The sequence below is a fragment of the Ischnura elegans genome, chromosome 1 (assembly GCF_921293095.1).
Source record: "Ischnura elegans chromosome 1, ioIscEleg1.1, whole genome shotgun sequence".
Lineage (NCBI taxonomy): Eukaryota > Metazoa > Arthropoda > Insecta > Odonata > Coenagrionidae > Ischnura > Ischnura elegans.
In genome coordinates this window covers 165,513,585-165,541,546 of record NC_060246.1, presented here as the reverse complement: position 1 = coordinate 165,541,546, position 27,962 = coordinate 165,513,585, and the positions used below count along the sequence as shown (strand labels likewise).

At 41.9% G+C, this 27,962-nt stretch overlaps 1 protein-coding gene across 1 annotated transcript in view; it reads left to right on the top strand.

Moving 5' to 3' along the window:
* The window catches only part of LOC124172100, a 56,256-nt gene that overhangs the window by 8,513 nt on the left and 19,781 nt on the right, over positions 1 to 27,962 (top strand). The window contains exons 4-11 of the mRNA XM_046551539.1: positions 4,659 to 4,872; positions 5,089 to 5,368; positions 9,223 to 9,405; positions 13,348 to 13,527; positions 15,729 to 15,914; positions 16,941 to 17,153; positions 17,627 to 17,895; positions 18,601 to 24,655. Coding sequence (XP_046407495.1) covers positions 4,659 to 4,872; positions 5,089 to 5,368; positions 9,223 to 9,405; positions 13,348 to 13,527; positions 15,729 to 15,914; positions 16,941 to 17,153; positions 17,627 to 17,895; positions 18,601 to 24,655 — 7,580 coding nt within the window. The remainder of the gene's footprint in view (positions 1 to 4,658; positions 4,873 to 5,088; positions 5,369 to 9,222; positions 9,406 to 13,347; positions 13,528 to 15,728; positions 15,915 to 16,940; positions 17,154 to 17,626; positions 17,896 to 18,600; positions 24,656 to 27,962) is intronic.

Here is a 27,962-nt window from a genome sequence, read left to right as displayed (position 1 = left end):
GTATTGGCTTAATTGACTCGTAAGTCCATGTGAATTTTTTGCGTGTGTAAAGAATGTACACCATTTCTATTAAGATTGTCTTGCAGAATAAAATGAATAACTTCCCTGATATTAGTAGAGTTTATATGTAAACATTGATAATGGACAAGTTTCCATTAGTTTTTTAGAAAAGTAGTTTGTCACACATCATCTTAGAAAGGATTTTTTTGGAATAATATGAATATATGTTAGAGTAAAAGATATTTGTAATAAAAGTTGATATTTGTAGTGTTACTACTGTGATGTACGTTTATGAAAATTTTTAAGAGTCCACTTTCATTTTAGTACAAAGGTGGGATAGAAATGTGATATTTTTCTTATTCACCGCCCAAAAATGTGTGGATTTTTCTCCTCTCTGCAGTAAAACTTGCAATTATTTAGGTTTTCCTCAAATGTCTTTCCTGCTCATTTTTAGAGTCATGTATATAGTGTTTTGTCAGTATTGTGCAGATACTGCAAATCGTTGGGTTGTTATTATTTTTAGAATCAGGGTCATGTTGGGTTAATCATTTTAGGCACCAATTTTTCCTCTGGAAGGGCCTGCATAATGGGGAACATGCATGACATTTGTTCATCATGCTAGTTAGTCTCATTGAATAGAAAGTTTTCTCACGAGTCCAAATATATAAGCCAAAACTCTCCTAGTACTCCACAAACGTCAATAAATGCTAATTAAAAATGCTTGAATATCGCTTGAAGTCATGTAACCTGAAACGCCTCCTGACATCATTGCACTGTGCACCATTCACTTCGCTAAAGAGAGTTGAGTGGTAGAGCCTTGAATGCAAGATATTGAAGTAAAAATCATAGTCAAACTTAACAGTAGTTCCTTGAAGGACAAGTTGACATAAGAGGGATTTAAGAAAGCAAAATACCTCAGTTTACTTTTGGTCGACTTCCTGATGGCGGCTGATTTTGTGAAAAACAGTGATTGCTTTGTCACTAGCACGAAGCAGGAGTAAAATAAGGCAGGTAAATAATTATGCGATTAATGAAAATTATGATACGAAAGTTTTTAAATATTTATTTAATGTCCATTAAGATTTATTATATCCATTGCTGGCTGAAAATCTATCTTATGTATTTACTTAGATGCCTACCATGCAAAACATAGATAGTTTTCCCTAATCGGCCGAAGTTGAGATCCATATGATGGTGAAAAGGTAAAAAAAGTAATTGATAGACACAGAAATAAGTTTCATGTACTATTTAGGCTGTACTTCTCTAGAACCAGACCAGACCTCTTTACTCAAGGTCTGGTTTTTGAACAGAAACCCATTGCAGAAACGAGACAAAATTTTAGATTTTACGCTGACATGCAGCAAACTTTATGGGCATCACAGCAGCAAATACTTAGTTTACCTTACCAAAAGCCACATATTTCTCGTATAATACTTATTTTTCCCAGTGGTTTAATTGTATCAATATTTATTCTCATGCATAGCCGCCTTCCTTTATGTATATAATCCTACAATGGGTGGACTAGTAGGTACATTTCTAAGGTTATTTACAAGATGAAATGAGTGATACATCCTAAATTTGGTGAACATCCGAGAAATACTGGCGATTTGATAAAACCCTTCGGTAACCCTGATTCAAGGGTGTACTTACATTGAGAAATATCCTGTTGACAATGTAAATAAATTACTTAACTCCATTCCGTAGGTCATAAACCACTTTCTTCTCTTATTTTGGTCCTTTGGGGCACAAGAAAAAACCTTTTCCGGTGAGAAAATAGGGGTACTTGAGTGGCGGGGCACTAAATACGATACACCCATGTCTCGTATAGCGCAAGGGATGCGTTCCTTGGGGTCTTTGCACTATACGAATTTGCGTTATACGAGAGCGTTTTATCATTGGGAAGATAGGGATGCGTTCTTGGTAGCATAGGTCTTGGGTATTGAATTTCCTCTAAAACATATATATTCCCATAAATAGCCTTAGAAAACATTATTTATATAAATGTTTATAGTTTAAAACATCTTTAAAGATAGTATGCACGCATTTGAAGACTTTTATTCACGTTAAAAAAAATTCTTGCGTGCTTTTGAAATTCCCTCCTGTCGTGCGGGTGGGCTAACATCTGCTATCTCAGGGGTTCGTAATGCATTGCCGGCAGTTGACGATTTTTCAAACCAGTCGAAAAACAACTATTGTGTCACCCAGGACCTTTTGTCGCTCATTGAAATGACAGGCAAATGCTACTTTGAATGCCACTTCATAGCTAGCGGAGTTTATGAATGATAAATCATTTTAATGTGAAGTCCTCCGAGTCTTTAGCAGCTACGTGAAACAGTCTTTAAATGCCTTGAAACCTGATCCAAGTTTTCCTTCCCTGAAAATGAATGAACGAGAATGCATTCTTTTCCAAAAGAATATCGTCTCGTCAACACTAGATCTAGTTGAGGGGGAAAGGAGCCTTTTTCAATAACAGCTTGGAGTTCATCAGAAAATGTTGTGGTGACTGAGCTATCAACACTTGCAGATTCACCTGATATCGCCGCATTGAAAATACCAGCATGCCGTTTAAATTCTGGAACTAACCGGAGCTTTCACTAAATGTCTCGGAGCGATTACCACTCTCGTCTTTTTGTACTGATTCACTATGAACTTTCCGTATGTGTAGACCGCTTGGTTGAAGTTGGTGCGGCCGAGGTCACTGATGTTTTAACTTCGTCTTTATTCAGAATAAGGCATCGTGCGTTTAAACTTCCACGCAATATCGCTTTGACGTTCTCCATTTTCAAAGCAATTGACCTATATCAATTTCTCTTCTAGGTTTATGGTTTTTCTTGATAAATTCTTGATTTTTCTACCCACATTCCTATTTTTTGCCATTTTCTCTTGGTTTTTACTCTGCATAGCTCTATTGAAATCACCTTCTTCTGCTGAACTGAATTCTTGAGACGCAGAGGGCCTACGACTGTGGGGAGGGAACGAAGCTATTGTGTCTGAGACTCAATAGCGGACCCTCTTATATGTTGATGCTATTCATGCGCAACTCGGCCACCGTTCCATTTCTCCCCCGTGAATACCGATGACCTTGAAGGCTTTAGCGTAGACCCTCTACCTGGAAGTCAACCGTCCGATAACCTACGACGGCAAAAATTACGTCTCAACCAGTATTGCTAAAAAAAAACTCATTTCCACTAGCCCCACGCTTAATTAATGATCTAAATTAACTCATTCTGTTAAGAAGACTAGATAAATTACTTCGGTAGGCCGGCTATCTGGACCCAATGACGAGTAATACTTTTGGCCATTGCACAGCAATGGATTTCGATTAATATATAAACAAAAAAGAAGAATTGAGGCAAGCAATAATATTAATACGCGAAAAATAATAGAAATTTCGTGTGTACTTAGCGCAAGTTCACGTTTTATTATGAGAGCGTTTAAGATTTTTGATTAGGCTACACTGCGTTGCAATGTTTCCCCGAGGAACGAATTTGCGCTATATCAAATTTGCGCTATATCAAATTTGCGCTATATCGAAATTGCGCTATATCGAAATTGCGCTAATCGAAATTGCGCTATACGAGACATGGGTGTATATATGGTTTTCACATGTTTGTCTATTGAATATCCATGCTGCAATACACTTATTCCACTAACCAAATAATGTAAGTGTGCAGTACAGATCACAGTTTGCAATCAACTTATTTTCATTTAATCTTTCCAAATCTCCCAAAACAATCCCCTTTATTTGTTTCAACAATGCCTTGGCAACCTAAAATATTCACAGTCTACATTTGGTCGTTAAAACAATAATTATTTTCTCCAAATTTGCATTTGAGCCCTCGTAGATCGATTTTCTATCCACTTCCTCAGTCAGTCATCAGTGGATACCGTGCCGTGACGTCATGCTCCAATGACGTCGTGTTTTCAAGCAGCCGATGGAGATCAATTTTTAAAGACTCATAACTCAGCTAAAAAGCATTACATATTCATACTCGAAATTTTCGGCGAGTACATTTTAGGTAGAGACCTTCTTATTCCAGTACTTTTAAAAAATTATGCATGTTCCCCATTGTAGTTTACGTTGATCGTAGTTCATGTGTGACTTCTAAGTCAAATGGGCACTGTGTTAAAAGTTTTAATGTGAAATCATTTTTTAGAAAAGCTTTTGTTTAGTAGTCTTGAGATAGGGAATGATGGTGCAAGAAAAGATTCAAAATGCTTGGGAAGTATTTGACACGTGAGGTTATACATATGTTTTAATGATGCTTCTCTCTCTCGTAGGGGATGTATAACTCCCGCTCGACCAGATTTATTTGTTTCTCTCTTAAAACCTAAAGCTACCATCTTGATATTTTCAGAGAACGTGGAGCAGACCCTGTTCAACATTTTCCTTTTTCTCATATTTACAATTTTACCTCTGTATTTTCTTAGATTCATTTTTTTTTAATTTGAGAAACAGGAAAATGTTGGAAAGGGTTTATTCTATGTGCTCTGAAAATTTCAAGATGTTAGTGGCAATTTTAAGGAAGTCGTGCATCATGAGAAAATGCAAAATATGATTGGTGAAGAGGGGGTTAAGTGTCTGCTTGAAGGAACTTTAGAGTGTTACTCAATTGATAGTGAGTGGGAATTGATGTGTGCGCAATTATTAATTTCAGATGAGAGTTCGGATGAGACGTCAAACGATTCCAACAGTGAGCGCAATTCTGATTGGACAACGGATAGTGAAGAGGATGGGGATGGGGATGATGACGACATCTCGAGGCCCTCGACAAGCAGGGCTTGCACCAGGAAAAGTCGCCAGTTGATTGACTCCTGCTCAGATGGGGAAGTTGTATCCGAGGATGATTTTTCTCCTCAAAGCTCAACCAAGTGAGTTCCTTTCTTCACATTCATTATCGTCATCGATTGCTGCTTTGTATTTTTTTCACTTTTGGTAAAGTGGTGTGTTAAACGTGAGTGAGTGTGGTGTTAAACAATGTAATTTTCTATATTAGTTTTAGTTTTTTTATCAATAGACTGTGGTTATGTTTTTGTTCAGTGTAGTAAATCTTTTATTCAACTTGTCTATGTTTTTATCACTGTTAGATCTGGTGAGGGCAATGATGACCCAACAGTTCTGACTGGTGATACCGCTGTGAGGCAGTCAAGCAAGAAAGTCAGAGCAGATACCGAGAGCAAACCCCAGGACCGCGACAATTTCCAAGGCGGCAGCAGCAGCAGCGAGACAGAGGATGGCGATGGCCCCAAGACTCGTTGTCCCATCTGCTTGCGATCTCTTCCTGGGGTCTTGTCTGGAGCTGAAGTGGGCAGCCCTGAAGGGTGTCAGCACTTGTTTTGCGTTTGCTGCATCCAAGAGTGGGCCAAGGTAAAAGATAACTACAGTAAAACCCCTCTTTTACACTTTTGAGGGGGACAAGGAAAAAAAGTGTAAATCGCGGGAAAGTGTAAAATCGAGGTTAGGCACAATTTAATGAAAAATAACCCCTTAAATATAGTTAAATGTTCTATTTTTCATATGAATCATGTTCTAAATGAATAGTAAGTATAAAACCTATAATTAAAATAACAAAAAATTCTTTATTAGTACTGAACTCTCAGTGAGGTAGATCATACAAAACATCAGTCTTCTGAAAGAGATCCTTTAACACAGGACGATAAATAAGTAAATACTGATAAATGAGTAAAACGGATAAACATTTTCCATTAGCTCCATAAACATAAAAGAATCTTCTAAAGCAAAAATATTTTAACCTTTGGACAAACTAAACAAAAATATTTGACTTAAATCCATTTAACATTTAATTAAAAACAATATGTATCAACTTAAACTCTCAAAAAGTCTTTCAAATTTTAAAGCAATTAAATATGTATATATCACAGAATTTAAATTAAACATTCTGGGGTGAATTAAGTGATGAAAAAAGAAGCACCATTGCAATATGTTCTTTTAACAAGCCTTCTTCTGGAAATATTCCATTATCTTTTTTTGCTGAGTCATTTTATTTGTGCAAATTATTTCTACTCTTTTTTTCAATTATGTCCAACAGCTCTAATTATTTCTCATTTCCTGCAACAGTTGATAAATGTTGCCTCAGTGCACTGACAGCAGACATAGCATTGATTGTGATTTCTTTTGGCATTTCTGTATCATCATCATCCTCCTCACTTGCTGTCTCATCACTGTCATGCACGTCAATAGCTTCATCAATAGTAAGTGACTTACATGTTGATAACATCTCATCCACTCCCACAAAATCTGAAAAACTTATTTCATCTCCAAATAATGACAACTGATCATCGGCTCCCAAAGCTATATTACCACCTCTCCCTTCTTCTAATGATTCTTCATAGTCCTGTACACAGTTGCAGTCTTCAGAAAAACTAAATCCTGCTTTTTTAAAACAATTTGCGATTTTGCCCTCATCAACTTCTTTCCATGCTCGTACTACGTAGTGTAGTGCATCTAAAACAGATACAGTAAAACCCCTTATTTACACTTTTCTAGGGACCCAAGAAAAAAAGTGTAAATTGCGGGAAAATGCAAATTGTGGGAAATAGAGAATTTTCACTTTTATTCACATACTGGCTTTGGAAATGTTAATTTTTTAATTGTTCACTAACTAAGCATTATTCCATAACATTGCTTCCCTCTGAAGCACAGCTGGCAACAAAAATAAAAAAATAATCCTGTTTTGTCTGCATTAAAAACATCTTTTGGGCTGTAACCTTCCAGAAGTCTAATATATTCACATTCTTTCCACTGAGTTGCTGTCTCTAAGTTAACATCTTTGCTTTCACCACTCACCATCTTGTATACAAGACTGTACCTATTTTTGTCCTACCTATTCTATCCAACCAACCATTGTAGATGCCGTGGAATCTTCGATTCCCAATATTCTGGGGAAATACTTTTTCTCAAGTGCCTTTGGGCCTATTTACACTATACATTAATGTCTGCTTGCATTAATGATTTTTGTGGACCGGAACGGGACAGGAAATGTACGAATGTAGGCAGGGGCAGATCCAGGATTTTTCTTTCTGGGAGGGGCACAGAGAGCCTGACAGGCAAAAGATCTTGTCGTAATTGAGATTAAAAACAAGATATAACAATGACTTTACAAAATTCTCTTTATTTTTATATCAAAGTTATTCTTATTGAATTAAATGATTGAGCCTCCTTGAGTAAAACACAAAATAAAGCGAACGTAATGATGACCATCACGGACGGATCCAGGATTTCTTTCTGGGGGGCACAAGCAAGGCCATATCCAGGATTTTGTTCTGGAGGGGGGCACAATGATACCATGTTATACAAAACGAATGCAATGATAACTGAACCGTATTAAAAATCTTGCATATTTTTTAAGTGTCTGGGGGGGCACATGCCCCCCCATAGATCCTCCTGTGATAACCGTATTCAAATTTTGTCTGTATTTTTTAAGCATCTGGATGGGGCACATCCCCCGCCCCTAAATACGGCTATGAATGCATGAACCAAATTTGAACAGGTTCTATTTTCTGTTCATGCATACGCACAAGTTGGGTGAATACACGGTGCATTTTCATGTTCATAATTTAGACATTAACTTGTACGGGTTAATTTACTATGTAAACAGGCCTTTAGATGACACCATTTGCAGGAACATTTGATGATCTTGCACCTAAAAACTACTCTTTTAGAATTCGTTCTATTTCTTCTTACCTAGAATTCTTCACATATATTCTCTTTTTTGATAAATGTCCGCACTGGTTTGCATATTTTACAATGGCATCGCGATTTTTCACCACGAATTTGTTTGAATCGATGCGGGTTCCGGTGTGGGAATCAACTAGCTCTAAAATTTTCATTTTCTCGTCATTTAAAAATGTCCGTTTTTCACCTCGAATTTCCATTTTCAAGCAGGATAAATTCATTTCCCGTACTAATTGAGGATAACTTGCCAACACACGAGTGTCTGAACTACTCCTCGGCGATCAAGTGCGTAGTAGAAACGGTCGTGCGACTTCATAATTTTTTAAAGTCACAGTTGTTTGCGATACGCTGCTATGTGAATGGGATAATTCAAGTTTAAATAAGTTTTTCTTTAAGTATTTAATTAACCCGTCTACGCTACGCAACTGTTGAATGAAGTCAGTGCAAATGATGACAAGTTTTATAGTTCCGGCATTTATCATGTTTCAGCACGTCTGGTTTTCTTTCAAACTCTCGTATCAAATTATAGGCTACATGATTATTGTCAACATTGCTTCAGGAGTTCTTGCATTATAATTATTACATAGCTCGATTGCTCAAAACACCTACTTTCATATCGTGAATCTTTCCGCCGCTGAAAGAAAACGAGATAACGTAGTTCAACTTTCCGACGTTAGTGGCGTTCTGTCCCGCCACATTCAAATTCTTCCCGAAAATAGTTCTCATTGCGTCTCTTTCTCTTGGATTTTTAAATACAAATGCGCGAAAAGAAGCCAAAAGATATTTTTTAAGGGCTGATATGCACTATTTATTGTTTTAGTGGGCAAATAATTTTTTTTAGCCGGCACGTCGTGACGCACATGGCGGGAAAACGAAAAAAGCACGGCGTAAATACAGGGTTCTATTTACATTGGAGAGATAGGAAATATGACGGGACCCAGAAAAAAACTTGCAATTTGCGGGAAAACGTAAATTCCGATAACGCAAATACGGGGTTCTACTGTATGTACTTTCAACCGGCCATTCTATACCTTACTGTAGGTTACTACGTGCCCTTCATAATTCATGTAAAACATTTTAATGATGTTTTGCCCTTGTGCAATTAGCACATGAGTGCATGCTGTTCTATACTACTAGCATATAATTTATCATACAAGCACTTTCTAATATTTGATATTCTTTGTCTTCAATTCCTCTCATATTATCGCAACATTTCTAGTGTATTTATCTTTTTACCGAATTGCCATTAGAGGTTAGACTTGTGAACATGTCAAAATTCATAACTGTTACCCATGCTTATCTCCAGCCAATATCCTTTTAATCTTTAAATGAATTTTTTAAGTGTGATAACAAAGTTTTCATTTTGAACCACACTCTGCCTTCATTCTGTATTATATTGTGACTTTCAATTTTATGTACATGATAGCATTCTTTCTATTGCAGAGTTTGTATGTTTAAGGCCTTATAAATATAGTAATTTTTTAGAAGCATGAAGTTGGCTTATTTCTCTCTTCAATCATGTGCAGAACGTGAACACGTGCCCTGTGGACCGCCATGAATTTTCTGAGATAGTCGTGTTTGAAGGAGTTGGTGGGAAGGAGGTTCGGAGGTTGCCCCTGCCAAAGAAGCCCCGAGGTGCCCCTAGTGGTCTGGAAGACGAGGACATCACTCTGATCTCACAGATTGAAGAGGACCCCACCTTCTGTGAGGTATGCCATTCGTGAGGACTTGGGAAATGTTGAAGGCAAATAAATGGCCATTGTTCCCTCCATATCCTGCTCCATACAATATTTTGTAATCTTTTTGTTTTCATGTTATTTTTTGTGAAAACTCATTTGAATTGTTAACTCCTGGATATTAACAACTCTTGCCTTGGTAACGCAAACAACTTTCTATAGTGCTCATTGAACAGGGTGTTAAGCACCAGGGGTGGATCCAGGATTTCTTTGTGGGGGGGGTGCACAAGCAAGGCCGTATCCAGGATTTAGTTCTGGGGGGGGCACAAGGATACCCCATAGAACAAAACGAATGCAATGATGACAGCACTGTATTAAAAATCTTGCATACTTATTAAGGGTCTGGGGGGGGCATGTGCCCCTGTGCCCCCCCCCTTCCCCCCCAGATCTGCCTATGTTAAGCACTGTTGAAAACAGGGAGACAGGGAATTTTATTTTCACTGGAAATATCAGGGATATTTCTGAGAAATACCTTATAGACTCAGTGCTTTTCCATGTGTCTAAATGATAAACAGCAATGTGCCTTTTTTGGCAAAGTTCCGAAATCAAATTTCCCCTGTATTCTGGTAATCAACGAAAGTCTGTTATTTTGTCAATGAAAGAATATTGTATTCGTATCGGTTTTAGTCTCTATCTCAAAAGCGTGAAGAACTTGCCTTCATCAGCATGTGAAATTTTCCTTAGATTCCGCATTTTATAGCATTCGTTTAATCACTGTGAATGTATGATGTTTTTGGGATTCCTGGAATGTGGAAATTTTTTTGTTTTCCTTTAATATCAATGTTATCAATAGTAGGGATGGACGGATCCAGGATTTTTTCAGATCCGGATTGAATACTTGATTTCAGGTGTTGGATCTTCGGATATTTTTAGATCCAAATGCATTTATAATTGCCTGATATAAAAGGAAGCAATACATGATTCAGGTTTCTTCTGGCTTATTTGCTATTGCAAATTAGGAGTGCTATTTAGATTTTGATTCACATTTTAATATTTTAACTGATTAAAAATCATTTAAAAGCTTTCAAGTTATTTGACAGTATTCAAATTTTCCTCATGCACGTTTCTCCCAAATTTTGTCACTTTCTTAACACACTTGTGTTTCACCTGCTTCAAATGCTTCAATTTTGGCGAGGCGGATTTTGCACTTCCTCACTAATAGTTTCACGCGACTATGCAGAGGAGCAGCCAGGAATTTTGTTCCAGTGGGGGTTCCAAAACCAGGGGGAACATTTTTGAAAAACAGGGTATTAAATGGAGGGTGTAAAACTAATTTTAAAACTCTTAATAATCGAAAAAAAAAACTTAATTTGTCAAATAAATCTTTTGTAAATTCATGATTTGTCAATATTTTGTTTGCTTTTATGAATCAAAGTAATTGTTTCATTATATTTTGGGGGGGGAGGTCTGGACCCCCCAACACCTACCCTCCTCACTATGCCTCTGCCACAGTGCACGAACATGGCATACGTTGAGCTCTCTCTTATCTCAATAAAAATGTTTCCATGCTGTGAAATACATTTGTATCAAAATATCATCAAATGAAATTGCAACTGTGCAATCTGTGACATAATTGACAATGTTTAGAACAAAATTGACTTCACGTACGACGAGGTGCATGAACAGAACAAGACGACCTCTCAGCGATCTGGAGAGGAAGGGGTGGGTAGCAGAAGTGCGTAAAGTAGAGGTGGAGGGGAAGGAGCGAGATCCCTCCGTCTTTCAAGCAACGAGACTACGAATGTGATAGTCAAGGACGAACATTTCAGATATATTTTGTCATAGGTCAGACTATTTTGTGACATCGTTGTCTTCAAAGCAAAGCCAGGTGAGCTACATGATGTACCCAGTTGGCGTTTCCAGTCTGTCTCCACTTGTTTGAGGGGGCTAGCAATGTACTCGTTTCTTTGAAAATTGTGCTGTTTCAACAATGTTAAATACAGTGAGTCCTCGTTCTACGTCACCCCGTTTAACGTCATTTCGCGATAACGTCACGAAAATTTTGAGACCGTCATTCGTTTATCGCACCTTTGCTTCGCGATAACGTCAGGTCTGGTCAGATCTTTTAAATTTCGCGCGAGAAAAAATGCGAAGCGGCGGGGGTTGCAGGTTGTTCGTTTTGTGGGCGGTAATACAGTCAGTCTAAACGAAGTGTAAAACGGTGTGTTTATTGTCAATTTCGATTACGTTTATAGCAAATTTTCTGCAAAATGAATTCTTAGGTAGGTGCGCAAATGTTAAGTGCGTAAATGTCAAGTAAAGTTTTAGCAAATTTTACTTGACATAACGGTTTTCTGGAACCTGAAAAGTGATTTCTAGGAATTTTTTCGGGTAGAACTCGGAGTATTTGTCGTCACTTTTTCGCCGTGTTTCAATAATCTTGGTTCCTGTAACTGCGACGATGTTTCAGCGATGATGATGCCCAGGCGATGATGTGACCACCATGGCGAAGCCGAAAAAACAAACGCGGGAAGATACAAAAATGGAGAAGGATGTACGTCGCTGCTGGTATTGCCGTCAATGAAGACAGGGACTCATGTTTATGCCATATTTTGGCATTCCCATCGTAAGAAATGGCCCAAATATGATACGCTAAAATTTTTTTACGTAGGAATTGTGAGGTCTAGGAGCCGATATTCACTTTTTATATTGTTTCTTATGGGATATTGTGCTTCGATTAACGTCATTTCGTTTATCGTCACATTTTTCAGGAACGGTAAGTGACGTTAAACGAGGACTCACTGTATAAGTGTAGTCTAGTTGTCACTAGAAATCTTAGTGGCAATCAATAAGAGGTGAAAAAAATTAAAATATCGTCAGAAATGCATCGCGTTTGGTCCAGTTCTTTTGTAATCTCATGCTGTCATCCAATTGCAGAAGCTATCGAGACATCTTTGAGCCCAGGAAGTTACTCTCTTAGCATTGTCCTCCAGAAACAGAGCATTGAAGCAGGTTAGCCGAAAAAGGTCAGATGGTGAGATGGCATAGGGATGAAACACGCTTTGATTGTTTTAGTGTAACTTGAAATTGTCCTTCAAAGGCAAAGAAATATGGTGTGTGTGATCTTGGAAGCGAAAAAAAAAACATCAGAGGCATGGGCTGATGGAGGGCTGAGGGTGGTTTTCTGAAATCTCCTACGTAGATACTTTTGACGTGGTTATCGTCTTACAAGGCTGAGATTCTGTTGCACGGTTGAAATTCTGTTGTATAACCCCTACCTGAAATTTTAAACAGTGTTTCATGAGTGGGGATGGAGTGGTTGTGTGACAGAGCATGCGAAGAGAGGATGAAAACTCTTTCCACTCTCTCTTATGATACGCTCTCTGCATTCACTGAAGCATTGATTTAAAATTTTGGATCCAGAGCTGATGTCTTCAGTGAATTTGGATCTGAAGTATTTGGAGAAGGGCAATATCCGCGGATATTTGGATCGGAGGTATCCAATCCTACCATCCCTAATCAATAGCCAAGTCTAGCTGTACTATAACCTTGTTCCTGGGCACCAGTATTACATTAAATAAATCTAAGAAAGGGAGGGTGGGGAGTTGATCTTCTTTAAAACGATTTGAAGTTTTGAATCAGATTTTTCATTTTACACCAAGTATTAAAATTCAAAAACATTCCATAGCTGAAGTCACCCAAATAACACACCAAACCTTCTGTAATAAATAACTAGAAAAAAAATAATAATGCCTCTGGAAAAATAAAAATTCTATCTTGAAGACCTGGAAATCTCAGGGAATGCCCAGCTACTGCACACTCTGTTTTAAGATGTTAGCTTAGTCAATGGTGCTATCATTAGGTACAATCCCTTGTTTTAAATTTCATGTGAACCTTGTCTTGTTTTGGTGTTAGATGTGCGCAGCCTAATTATTTTTGCTCTCATTTTGATTGCTTTGTCCATTTCGTGTGCAGGTGTGTGGGAGTGGAGACCGTGAGGATTCATTGCTGCTGTGTGATGGCTGCGACCGAGGCTATCACCTCGACTGCCTCACTCCGCCCCTCACCTCGGTCCCCATTGAGGAGTGGTTCTGCTCCAGGTGCACTAGCTCCGATGCCTCCAGACAGCGCACATCCAGAGCCACCAGGAACATGGTTTGTGTTGTTCAACTTGCATCCTAATTCTTCAATGCCCACTGGAACGGCAATATAATGAACATAAAAATTTTGTTGTATATTCTGTTTTATGTGGTACCAACATGATTTACATTTAAAAGTAAAAGGAAGCTTCATTATTGCGAAATTTAACACGTGTGAGGTTTACTCAGTTTTCACATCTTGTTACGCATGTTGTACTTTTTTCCTTCATCTTTTTCCCTTAAGTGGGCCAACTTTTGCTGTTCCTTGAGCTGAAAAATGCAGTGGATGTGCACTGTTGGCAGAAGTGCTTTCATCCAAAATGTGTTGCGTTGTACTGCATTGTTAGCATAATTTGCTTATTTATTTTTCATGAAATGTTCCCACTCGACAGGTCTTCTTTGATTTCATTATCTGTTTCCTAAATAGCTAGCTAGAAATAAAGAGAAGAAAAAAGCAAGCAAAACATGCATTTGACAAAAGAAGTTAAGGTAGAGCGCCTCGGTGAAAGTAACACGAATTTGACGAATCTTGGGTGTCACACAGTCTTTGAAAGGTGCACTTTCAATGACCCAAAGAAAGGGGAATCCCATGAGCTGTTTTTGAGATATTTAAAAAAATCTCTTTCTCGTGACTCAGGTAGTCAGTGTTGGGTCTTCCTTCAAGTGTGATGAAATGCTTTTTGAAAGTCATGATAAAATCTCTTTTCACGGCTACCTGAGTCGTGAAAAGAGATTTTTTTTAATAAAAAATTTTTAACAACAAAGCAAGCAAAGAGCCATGAATTTTATTTTTACAGGTGGTGGGTCATACCTTAAGAAATATTAGAAAAAATAAGTTACCCTGATTCACATATTGCCTCAGGTCAAAATTTCATGCTTTATAGAACAATGTCTTTGACGCAAAATTTTCTAAAATCTTATGAAACATCTGAGATTAGAGAATTTTCAATATCCCCTAGTATATTTTTCAATCAGTATTTGGAATCCTCATGACTTCCACAGTAAACCTGCTAATTTTCATAGGAATTGGATGAAAAGATTGGCTGTGGCAAATTATTTCCCTCTGAAGGTACAAGAGCCTCTGGAGACCGGATGCTTTACACTGTTTCATTCCTACGTGCAACGACGAAATTTGTCAAGTTTCATCAGAATCCTAGTCGGTGGGTGTCATGCCTGGATGAACTGACATGGAATGACCCTTAACTCAAATGATCAGATACTTATGTGATTCATTCAAACTCATCATGCTGTGCAAGATTACCAAATACAGTGCAACCTCGATATAACGACACCCCACGGTGCACTAATAAACACTCGCTATAGCGAATTGTCGCTTTACCGGAGGTGGAGCAAATAATAGCCAATATACCTGTTGCGAACAGATATACAGGAACAGGAGTGGTGCGGCGACAGATGAACATCTATCCGATAAACGTAAGCATAAATCCAGACGAAAGGCGATGTTTTTTTGCATCACTAAATTTTCTTACTCAAATAACGACTAACTATTCAAACAATTTATAAGCGCCACACTGAATAAAAATGATGCAAAGCATTGTTTCGTCAATCATTATATTTATCGAACGACAGTTTACCACATAAATTTGAGACTGAGCACTCCATTAACTTCATTTCTAACAGATCACTAGCAATTACAGAGGTTAAGGAGTCTTGATGAAAGTCTTCCGTTGGTGAAACCCTCGCTATGGCGAGAGCCAACACCGAAAGGGTCTCGTAAAAACGAATTTTTTAACACGCTTATTAAAGGGTCAATTGACGGTGCATCGGCTATCTCTCGTTATAGCGGGGGTGTCGCTATAGCCCGTACTCGCTTTAACGAGGTTCCACTGTAAATCATTGAGTGTTCTGAAGAAAAAGAAATCGTTCCAGTTCAAATCAGTTGAACTGGCAATCCAGTTGCCTCACTCTATCTGCTACATCAATTTCTCTAAACTTATGGATGTGTGGAAAGATATTATTCAATCGCTATGAAAATGGGAAAAATATTTTTATCTAGAGTTTTGAGGCATTAAATCATTTGAGATTTGATTCTGATATTCAAGGTAAAATTCAGTATTTGAGCTCAATATTTGATTTTGGAAAAAAAGTATTCGACTCACCTCTAGTAGCCGTAGGAGAAATTTTGCAGCCTCTTTTGGTAAAGACTTGGTAGTATGGGTGGAGAAACTCAACCCACTTTTTCTCTTCTATTTCTAGCGGATGCTTCCCCGCACCAGTGCCAGCCAGAGAGTTCTGCGCAGCTTGCGTCGGGACGCAGTGGTGGAGCGTGGTCAGAGGGGCCTGAGGACGTGGAACATCCGCAGCCATGACTTGGAGCTGATGGAGGAAATGGCGGAGCTGGAGGTGGAGAGGAGATGGGCCGAGAATTCAGCTACTGGACGGGTAATCTTCAACTTGCTCTACTGTGCTTGCGAGGGACATATACTCAAAGGGCAACGCCCCAATTTTCTTTAATTTATCCTTAATGGGCTCATTCTGTGATTATGGTAGAGGAATTTGAAAATTTTAATTACTGGTATTTTTCTCCTTCTTGATTCAATGCATACTTCTCAAGCTATTCATGAGGACAAATCGATTATAAATTGTTTCTTCTCCTCTGTGATAGCACACAAATGTACCTTAAAAGCAGTGTTGTAACAGGTTAGGGATAAGTCAGGGTATCTGGTATGGGTTGGTAAAAGTGAGGGGAGTTTCTCAGTGCTTTATGCTTTTGCAAAGTATGCTTTTAGGCTGAATGGAGGAGCAAATGAGTGGTGGGATATTGTGTCCATTATAATCATGTCTTTGAGGCATTTGAGGGAAGGGGTCGAGCTGAATCTCACTCAATCTCCCTTGCAGGTGAGAAGGGGTGATCTTGGCAATTATGAACCATGTAATTTTATTCTGCAAGAAAGTTTAAAAAATAGCAAGAAAACTTTGTAAATCGAGTAAAACACATTTTTATGCTGAAATACGGCTTCATCTTTCAAAATAATATTTATTGCATCAAGGAGATTGTCCCTAAGTAGTACAGTTACCGTTCGCTGAAGCCACCAGTTGCTGTTGAAAGTTGCTGTGGGCAAGGGAGTGGTTTAGAGTGTAAAACTGTTAATTGTCGGTACGTCAGGTCAAGATTGAAGAAGCAGACAATTTTGCTGAAAATTGGTGCATATTTTGCATTGATTAGTTGCTCTCAAGACCACACGAGTCCTGTGGACTGAATTAGAATGAGTACTTAATCGTCTTTGAATTTCCATAGTTTCCTATTGGACAATTTTATTGTTTGATTTTCTCACCTGTGCTTCTAGGCTATGTTCTTAGCTGTCTTAAAATGAAAATAATGAATCAAATTATGTATTTTTAATGAATCCAACAAATTCAACATTCATACCACATGCCTATATTGATGGTGTAATATTTCTTTAAAAGCCATCCACTTCTCGTGGCCCTACAAATCGGAGGAGGGTAAGGAGGAGGAAGGTGTATAAGAGGAGGACAATGACGCGCAAGAAGCGCAAGACAGTGACAAAGAAGCGTCTGGTGAAGAGGGGCGATGATGGAGAGGAGGAAGAGGAGGAGGAAGTGGAAGAGGAGGAAGTCACCACAACGTCTCGTCGCAGGCGAGGCAAGCGCAGGAAAGGGGTGAGTGTTGTGTGCAGCTCATGCGTACAAGTCACTGTTCCTTTTCATTCGTGATGCCTGTCTGTGGTGTAACTATTAATCTTAGCCAATCATTGCGTTAATATCGGATTCAACATAGTGCTATCCTATTTCTTTCCTAATTCCTTTCCATTTTAATGTTCTGCACATGCACAGAATATGTTTCAGGATATTTATGGGAAGGAAAAAGGAACGCGTGCATTGTTTTTAAATGTTTTAGCTGATTTTTATGCATTATTGATGTATTTTTCCTGCAATTAGCAGACGTTTGGAAGTTCACCCTTCGTTTTTCTTAATTTGAAGGGGCTCTTCAAACTTAGAGGGATATTATTGTTCTTATCATTACCGTAGAATGAAATTGTTTCTTCATATCATTGTGTCTGGCCCTATGAATTATTTCCATGTCCATTTAATGCAATTGTCATACGTTTAATTCAAATTATTTTTTCCCCTAGGCTGGGAAAAAATTGAGGAGAGGGAAGAAGCTTTTGTCGAAGAGGAAGGGTCGTTCGAGGTTGGCGGAGACATTGGGCATTGGGAAGAAAGGGGCAGTGCTTCGGAAGAAGGGAATCTGTGGGCGTGGAGGTGCAGGGGGTGCACAAGGAATTGGTGGGGGTGCAGATGGCGGCACTGTAATCAATGGTGCTGCGTCCGGAATTGGTGCTCGGGTGCCCACTCTCAGCATATTTGGCTCCAGGAATGATCTCGAGTACTTTTCGGATGGGTGAGAATGGTTTTCCATTCTATGCCATGAGCATAGCTTACTCTGACTTTGTCTATTTTTGGCATAGTTGAAGGAGTCTACTTGTTTTTTTTTTAACCCGCTTAACAGTATATTTGTGCCCTAAATGAGCAAATTATAAATGGATATTTTGGCTTAATTGTAAGCGATGATTTGGGAAGGAGTTTCAAAATTTGGAATGGGATGGAAAGAAAACTTGGTGTAATCCTGGAATTGGAATCTGGAATGGATTAAATTCATTTCAGTGATATACATTTTCAATTACTTTTACATCTCAGGCTCACTTTGCTCTGAATTGATGGGAAATAGTTGCATCATGAAAACAAGAGTGTGACAGTTTGCTGATTATGAAATTGAACGACATTAGGATTTCTGAGTTAATGTGCATGCTCTGGGAGTCATGCAGATTATTCTGCATTATTTTTACTTCCCTTTGTTTTTTTTGCTATGTATTTTGTTTTCTGATCAAGCAGAAAATTACCTATACTTTTTCATTGGAGATTATAATTGTAGATTGATCTATTGCTTTGGATACAAAAACCATAATACCTATTGTTGACATCAGTGCTATGAGTTCTTTGTGCATGACTTTCATATCTTTGATAGGTTTCATCCCTAAAGTATTTACGTTCTTAGTATTCTATGAAAAGTTTTGATGTTTAACCATTTTTTTGCATGCTTTTGCAGTTCGGATGTGGAGGGTGGTGGAGGCTCTTTGGCGGTTGCATCGATCCCGAGGCGTATTGACTCAGCCCACGCCCACCAGTTGGCGAAGGAACGGCTCATCTCAAGCATCGGCTCGGCTGCAGAGCGCAGGAAGGCCCTCATCAAAGAGAGGGCCCTCGCCTCTGCCTCCCCATCTACGGGCACAGGCGGAGGTGGTGGCGTTCCTGACGTATTGGGAAGCATTTTGGAGAGTCAGTCTGTGTGGCACGGTCGCAAGTCCAAAGTGAAGCTGAATTATGATGGGAGTATTGTGGTCGAGAAATCAAAGACAAGGAATCAATCTCAGGACACGGGGTGTGGGGATTCACCAGCAGTTGGCCCCAAGTCCATCGAGACTACAAACATCAACAATGAAATGAATGTCAACTCTGGTGCAGCCAGGGTACCTTCAAATCCTGCTGAACCGTCAACGACAGCCCAAGACTCATGCTCAACGTTTAGGGACGGGAGTTCTGGTGTGGAAGTGCGAGACAGTGCTGCAGGTGTTGAAACTCGTGAGGCTATGGACACGAATGTGAGGCCCGTGTGGCCTGTGAGGACCCTTGACGCTGATTTGAGGGAGCAATCCAGCAGTGCAGCAAATCGCAAAGACAGGCTATCCTCTCAGAATGTGAACGAGAGTCATTATGCCAGCCGTGCTCCGTCAACAATGGCTACTCAAAGTGTCGTCACCACAAGCTCAAGAGCCACAAACAATTTCAGAAGTATTGAACATCTGGCGGGGAATGTGATAGTGAATTCTACTAATCGTAATTATGTGGATGCTAGCGATGATGGGCACCATGGCAGACCGTGGGATTCCCAGCCCTCCTCCTCCACTGTGAAAAGTGATCGGAGTGTAATAGCTTCGGGATTCATCTCGCACGTCAATCCCAATCACGAAAGTGAAGCTGTGAGTGGAGGGAGTTTTGGCGTGTATGGATTTTCGCCCAACTCGCCCCTCGACCTGAGCAGCAGTTCTCAAAAGGGCGATGCGAGGGAATTGTTACATCGGAATATGTACCTGGACTTGTCGAGTGGCGGAAGGGGTGCCGTTGGCTTTGGGCCAATGGGCTACGGTATGGGTCCCTATTCTGGCGTCAGCTGTGAAGCAGTGGACATGCGTGTGCAGGCTTCACCCAGTGCTCCCGTGGTCGCCGAGGATCTGCGAGTAGGCCCCTCAGTCATCCACCCTCACATTCGCTCGCACTCTGTGATCAAGCAGAACCCCAGCATCGAGCCAATCTCACGCTCTTACGGTGGATCACTTCACCAGGACCTTCATGCCGACATCGTTGAGCCACCTCCCATGACTCCTTGCGAGAGAGTCGACGGGTCCGTTGTCACACCGCTTGAAGCAGTGAAAACCATTGGACTTCCAGGCAGCTCTGGCAATGGCAGCTCCAGTCATGCGGTCAATTCCTCTGTGAGGGACATGGGCAGTGGGGACAGGACATCTTCGAGTGGAGGGGGAGAGACCAGGGGGGGGACGGACCAGCACGTTGACTATGCCAGGGCCAACTCTGGTTATGGCTCGGAGGCAGGGGACACGAATGGTCCAGGGAATGGAGGGGGTGGGGGGGAGGGTGGTGGAGGTGGGGGAGACAGGAACGATCGTCCTCAGCTGCTCAAGAGGCACTTGGACGAAGATGAGGAGGAGGAGGAAGAAGACAAGGAGGACAGGGAGCAAGGAGAGGACGAGGACGTGGACATTTACAGCGACATAGAGCCGGGGGGCTCGGATCCACCGATGGACACGATTGCCGAGCGCCACGTGCACGTGATTGAGACGCCTCCAGATCAGGGGCCCATGTTTCACCACCCGTCCCTTCAAGCCAGTGGCTCTGACAAGTATGATCCAGCCGAGCCCTCGTACGACACGGATGATGAAATGGTGATTGATGAAGAGGGTGGGAATGCAGACGAGGCACATTCGCCTCGCTCGAATTTGCTCGAAGGTGAAGTGCCCCCTCCCCCACCTCTCCCACCATCGCTCATGGACTCCATCGCAAAATTACCTGAAGACGTGCATGGATACGACCGTGAGAGGAGTGTCACTCCAACAGAGGAGGACGAGAGGCGAAAGGCTGCCTCTGTTGACGATGAAGGATCAGGGAGACCAGCGGTAGGTGTGAGGGTGTATGGGATCCTCAGCCAGGGTAAATTTGGTTTGGGAGTGAATGCTTACGGCTCTGATGATGAGGACGAGGGGGATGATGATGAGTGCCCCAATTTTTCTATCTATTCAGCCACGAGTGTGAACATAGCAAGGACTGCTGAGGCAGAAGAAGGGCCCAATAAGGAGGTAGAAGAGCCCGAATCTCTTTCAGAAAAGGTTGATGAGTCATTAAAGGTATCTTCTAAAAGTGACTCACCCACTGAAGAAATCACAAGCTCAGATAAAGAACCGAGTGAAGAGCAGTGGAATGATGATCAGTCTGTGATGGTTGAGAGACCTCCTAGTCCACCAAAGTTTGATGATAGTCCGGAAATGGAGAAGAATATTGAGGATTCTTGCAGTGAAATAGATGAGAGTCACAAGAAGAATTTTGAAAAACTGGTTACTGAAAAATCTGATGTCGAGGAAGAGCCTGTTCAATCTAAATCTGATGCTGAACCTGACAAATCTGATGGAGAAGCTGAAATTGAGAAGTCCTCAGATGTGGAAGGTGAGAAGTCGGATGATGGGGCCAAGACAATAGATTCTAAATCAACAGAGGAGTCATTGCCCAATGAAAGGGAAGCCACCTTGGATGATGGTCCAAAGGAATTAGTCAGAGATGAAGAGGAAGATGAGAAAGAAGTGGAAGAAAAGGAGCCAAGAGCAGATGAGGATTTGGAGGGTGGTGCGGAGATTGAGGAGGGAGAGGAAGAGGGGTTGAGAAGTGCAGAAGAAGGTGAAAGGACGAGAGATATTGTGGTTCCGGAACTGGAAGGGCTGGAGACAGAGACAATATCTGAGGCAGAGGAAACGGCGGCATTTGATGATCTAGAGGCGTCAAAGAGGCGATCGTGTGTTGGAGAGGAAGAAGAGGGAGAGATAGTGGATGACAGGGCCAAGTGCGTAGCAGAAATGGTCGAAAAGGACGTTGATGGCAAGGATGCTGAGAGGAGAGGGGAGGAGCAGGAAGGCCGTAAGGTGGTGGATGGTGAGGAGTCAAAGAAGGAAGGGAAGAAGGAGGGACGGCGGAGGGCGCGGAAAAAGGCCGATGCCAACAAGGACGCGGATGCAGCAGGAGGGGATGCGGCAATCGCCTGGAAGAAACTCTCCAAGTTAGGCAAGGAGAGAAATTATCGGGAAAAAGGAGCCGAGGACCCCAATCAATCAAAGAAGGAGCTGGAAGATAAGGAAGACAAAGAGAATCGCCGTGGTAAGAAGGAGAGAGATAGGAGGAAAGCGAAAAGGAAGGACCTGGAACGGTATGACGTGAGGAAAGTGGTGGGTGAGAGGTCTAAAACCAAGCGGAGGCGGACTGATGCCTTTGGACGTGAACTTAGATCAAATTCAAGGTCGAGATCCAGGTCCAGACTATTCTCCCGGTCTCGATCTCGAGGCATCAGATCAAGGTCCAGAGGCAGGTCCAGGTCTCCTCGTGGGCGTTCTAGATCACGGGGAGCCCGTTCAAGGTCTCGTGGGGCACGGTCTAGGTCAAGAGGGAGGCGATCGAGGTCACGAGGTGGGAGGTCAAGGTCTAGGAATTCACGCTCAAGGCTTCCGTCTAAGTCTCGAGGCAGGTCTAGGTCCAGGGGCAAGGGAAGGAGATCTCGGTCACGATCTAGGGTTCGTCAAAGGTCTAGATCCAGAGGAGCACGCTCTAGATCCCGTGGTGGACGCTCTCGATCCCGGCAGAGATCAAGGGATCGCATTGTGAGACGCAGTGAGAACACATCTAGCAAAGCTGTGACTAGGAAGAAGAGTCGCAGAAGTCGCAGCCCTGTTTCAGAGCGAAGGAAGCAGAGCCGTAGCAGGAGTCGTCAGAGGAAGAGGAGCAGAAGCCGGAGCAGGAGGAGGAGAACAGAGCCATCCCAGGGATCGTGGGAACGCTCATGGAGTAGGTCCTGGACCAGATCTATGACCCCAGTTGAGTCCAGAAGTCAAGAAAAAACTCGGGGCCATATGCGATCCAGGTCTCTGTCTGGAAGCAGGATAATGCGTGATAGGTCCCCAATGCCCATGTCAAGGTCACCGTCACATTCTCGAGGTCGGTCCTTCTGTAGGTCTCCTTCCACACCGACATTGCCCCCTCCTCCCAGGTCCAGGATGGGCTTGCAGTCCATCTCACGCTCTCCCTCGAGGTCTCCCGAAAGGATGAGATCGCCAGCAATGGCCTCCGTTGGTGCGAGCAAGAAGAAGAGAAAGAAGAAAGAGGCAAGGCTGAGGAAAGAGGTAGAGATGGGAGGCAAGAAAAGGAAGAAGAGGAGGGAGAGGAGCCCAGCTGCCTCCAAGGAGGTGTTTGCCTCTGGTGACAACATCCTTGTCAGCGTCAGCTTTAAGTCAGCTCCAAAAGAGAACTCAAGTATGCCAAAGAGGAGGAAAGCCCTGTCTCCGAATGAGGAGAAGGTGAAAGTGATGGAGGAGCCACCTGGCGATTCTGGATCAAAGAAGAAGAGGAAGTTCATGCCTGTTGTCAAGAAGAAACCGAGTGTGATAATTGACTTGGAGACGTCTCCGTTTGTGGAGAGGGTACCCTCCCCTGCAGACCTTATTGTGCTCAGTGATAGCAGTGGGGAGAATGAGGACAAGGCTGTCAAACAGCAACAGCAACAACAGCAAATGGATGCGGACCTGCAGAGAAGGCACAGGATGATGCTGATGAGCCCTGTCCAGGGACCGAAGACAAGGACAATAGGCGTCAAGGAGAAGAGGGTTGGAGGCAAGGTGGGCAAGAAAGGCAAGCTGGGAGGCAAGGGAAAGAAGTCGTTGGGGAAGAAGGATCGCAAGGTTGCTGTCGCCACGTCCAATGCACCCTCAGAATCGGTTGCTCTGGAGGAACCTCCCCTGCCGCTCTCGGTGACGGAGGATATACCCCTTGAGAGGCGCCTTGGACCAAAGACCCCTCCTGAACCTCAGGTCAAGTTCTGCATCACTTCTAAAGGCTCGCAGCTACGTTCTGTGAACAATCCATTGAGGGAAGATGATGAAGATGAGGAGGATGAGATCAGTGCCTCAGAGGCCATAGCAGCAGCCGCCCAGTTAGAACTTGGACAAAAAGTTCTGGTGGTCCAGGGTGAATCGGAGGTGGGTGCTCAGGATGGAGGCCTGAATGGCGAAATGGGAGATTCAGAAGTGCATCAAGCCGTGCAGGTGGGCCCCAACACTCCCCCAGGGCCCTCAACCCCCGACCTAGAGAGACAGTTCAATGAAATGGGAGAAGGGGCCTCTCCCTCGGCCCCTCAAGAAGAAGCCGCCATATCTGCATCGTCGAGGACGGCAGCAGAGGAAGAAGCTGCCAACAAGGATGGCAGTGCTCCGTTTGAGGAGCCCACTAGCAGGAAGGACCAGGAGATGGACACGTACGACCCCTTTGAGCCCACCAACTCTCCCGCCCCCTCGCCACCTGCCCCCGACACAGATGGCCTCCCGAATGCAGAGGAGTCGAGGGACGTGCCATCGAGTGGCTTGGCCGATGCGTCTTCCTCGCTGGCCCCTGATGAGCAACGCTCTGTCGAGGAGGAGGTGGCGGTCGCTGAGCCGAAGGCGGAGGAGCCTTCCAAGGAACCAATGGTGGAGGAGGCGAAACCAACCACGATCCCTGGGTCAGTGCAGGGTGTTGCCAATATAGCAAGAACCCTGGGGACTACGGTGGGGGCAATTGATGCTGTGGGAGGCTTTGTTCTGCCCCTCCTTGCTCACCTGGGTGCAGTTGCACAGCCACAGCCGTTGAATGCTGCAGTTGCTGCTGTGACCTCTGCCAACTCTCCAATTATCCAACAGCAGCAGTTGTCACCACTGGTGAACAGGGCTTTTCCTCAGCAGCCGCAGCAAGCCAAGGCAGCAGATGTGATCAGGACACTTTTTGGCACTGGCTTGAGACAGGTGAGTGTAAGGTTATCGGCCTCATGTTGGGAAGGAATTATTTGTGGGGTGGTGCTTATGGGATTTTTGCTAGATTTATTGAAGCTGGTATCAAGAGGCATGTTGTTTTACCCCATAATTTTGTAGAAAAATGCTCTTTTTTAAGAATCACTATCAACAATACATAAAAAAACTTTGTTGTATTCCACAAAGATTTATTAAAACACTCAACCGGTTTCAACCTTTCCTGCTCATTATCAAGAGATAATCTTGATAATAACCTGGAAAGACCTCTTGATACACAATGACGTGGAAAGGTTGAAACTGGTCGAGTGTTTTAATAAATCTTTGCGGAATACAACAGTTTAATTTCTATCTATCATGTCTAATTTCCACCAAGTAAGCTCGCCAACCAATAGGGTAGTTTCCTTCATCAAAGAAAACGAACGGCATTGATTGCGATTCGTTACCCACCATTAGTGTATTCATAATACACAAATTATTTGGTTTTTGAAATACCGGTTTAGACGAATGGCAAGGGTCAAATTTTATCCTCATTTGAAAAAGGCCAGATTGGCACCCATGCAATTCCACTCCACATGACATCACAGGGACCTAGTTTCTACACGAGAGGATAGGAGTTATACATCGTCTGAGGTTACCAATGCATACATGAGGCACAGAGCTCAGGGAAACATGTCTTAATAATCACCTATTAAAACTGGCTAGGTCGGAAAGTTTTCTTCGTTTGATAAGGTATTAATAAACCTTTTTTAAGCCAAGCGCTACCATCCAGCAAGGTACTCAGCTACCCGCTAGCAGCCTGCGACGTATCAGCGCTAAGCCTCGCCTCAAGGTCACCTCACCGGGTGGGAGGGGGAACCGGAACGATGTCACACGGGGTTTTCCCGGCATTCATTCTTAGCCGTCGCGTTTTCGCGCATTTGAAAATTTTCACTTTTCATTTAATCGCAAAAAATAGATATTGTCATTTAAAAATCTAAAAGCATGAAATACGTACTCCAGGAGTAATAATCTTTCGATTTAGGCAATAAAAAAATATGTAATAGGAAACCACCCTATTATTTCAACCCTTTCAATATTTCAATATTGCATATCCCTACAGAAAACAACAAGTTTAGATAATTGTTAAGTATCTTCGATAAATGTAGGAATAGCTTATGCCTTGGGACCTTAGTACAGTAAACTCTCGATTATACGAAGGCAGTGGGACCGGGAAATTGGCACTTTGTAAAATCGAGTTTCGTAATTTAAAACCTTTTTCATAAGTCATGAAAAAATGTTCGCTTTTGTTTCTTCCGCCCTTTTTTGTCTTTAGTGGCCTTATTTAAATGTTTTCGGTGGTTATTCATGGTAGAATTCTTAGAAAAGGCTTTTTGTTATCGATTTATGCTGTGAAAGATCGTTAAATAATTATACCACCATAAATTTCCCATTTCTTGTACATACTTCAATATCAACGATCGCTTAAGAAATTCCCGACCAGTTTAGAAAACGTAATCAAATAATGAATTGCAAAGTTTATTATAAGAATTTAATGTTATAAATTTGTGGTTAGGAGCGAATAGAAACTATTAAGTAAGCGTAAGATATATATTTGTTTCCAGCACCCACGGAAATATTAGCGGCAGCCGGCCTAACCATACTCTTAGGGCCTAACCGCCATTTATGTAGCCCTCTATCGCTCAGTGGCGAGAAAAAAAAAGAATAACGAATGCCTTAACCCGTTTCCAAAATAACCTTCGTAAGTTAATATTTCGAGTTACTCCGTATTTTCAGCTGAATGTGCTATCTTTTCAATTAGTTATTTTTATTGAGATTCAGTTACGATTATAATTTACATAGGATATGATTATCTTCTGGCGAATATTTGAAGTAAATTCTGTTTGAGTTCTCTGTCCGGCTACTGTGCTCCATCATCTTTGCAGACGTTGCTATGAAAGACTTTATTCTTCATCAGGACCATATTCTTCATACCGGGTGTGAAGTGATATGTTCATAAAGTATGTCTCTCTTCTTTTATGCTGACAGGAGCAAGGTTCCAACCGGAAAACGACTGCAGAAACATCTTCCATTATCGGAGAAGTAAAGAGGGAAACCTTATTATCCGCATTGATTGTTTTCCTACAAGAGACGTTTCATCATTTCTCAACGTGTATGAAGTATTAGTTCACTTGCGTGAATTCCCAAAAATGACACGCAAAAACCTGTACCTTCACCTCATTTAGTTTTCGTGTTCCTTTCTCCGCCATATTGAAAGTTATGCAAAGGATCATTGACATAGAGAAAAGATTTTCTTAGTTTTAGCTCTAAAAAAGTCGCGCCATAATTGTAAATAAATATAGTGAGGAAAGAGCAAAGAAAATAATTTAAATTGAAAGGTCAGCAGGCAAGAAGAGAGACAATTATAAGCATGGCACCATTTCCCCGATAGTGGAAGATACTTCTTCAGCCTCTCTCCGGTTAAAAACTTACCCCCTTTGCCGTTAAAGATGAACCATGCCCTTCTCCACAGTCGGAGAACATTCCGAGTGGGGGGGGGGGGGTTGAATAAGAGTGGAATGAGGAAAAAAGTGTGGTCACCATAACGAGGGGTGAAGGGGCAGGAGAAAGAAGGGTAGGGAAAGGGCCTTCAGCTCTGCCTCAGTCTACGTTTGGGGGGCATATTTTTTTACGACGCACTCAAGCTCGGTCACCTTAGGGAGAGAGTGAATGGGAAATGCTGGGGAAGGAGGGGTTTGGGATGCGTAAGGTGGGTGTCAGCAAGATCAGCAGAAGGCCGCAGGAGGGAGTAAACAAAGACTTTGGAAAGAAAGATCTCTCGGCATGGGAGAACGGGGAGGTGCGCAAGAAGAAAGTTCATGGTTAGAGTTAGAAGTGCGTCTTCATTACGAGTAGCCTGAAAAATAAGTTGGTGGTAAATAGAAATCAAGTACGTCTTTGAATCGTGTTTCTGCGATGAAAAATAACAATTTTATTAACTTGGCCATTTTAGCAAAGTTAACAAAATCGTTATTTCTCATCGCAGAAACACTGTTCAGAGACGTACTTGATTGCCTGATTGGCAGGAGTGCGATGCAAACAATTATTTTTTGATGATGGCATTGATTGGTAGATTTTCAAAATGCAGTCAGAGTGGTCACTTTTGGGGAGGGAGGCCCCCGCTTGGAGGGTCGAAGAGAGGGGCCAGCGAGGGTGAGCTCGTCGAGGAAAGGGTCCCGGATTAGGGACCCTTCGAAGTGCTTCGGCGAAAAGTAATCAAGTAGTCTTCGAAGTATGTTCACAGCAGCCTGCCTTGCCCAGCAGT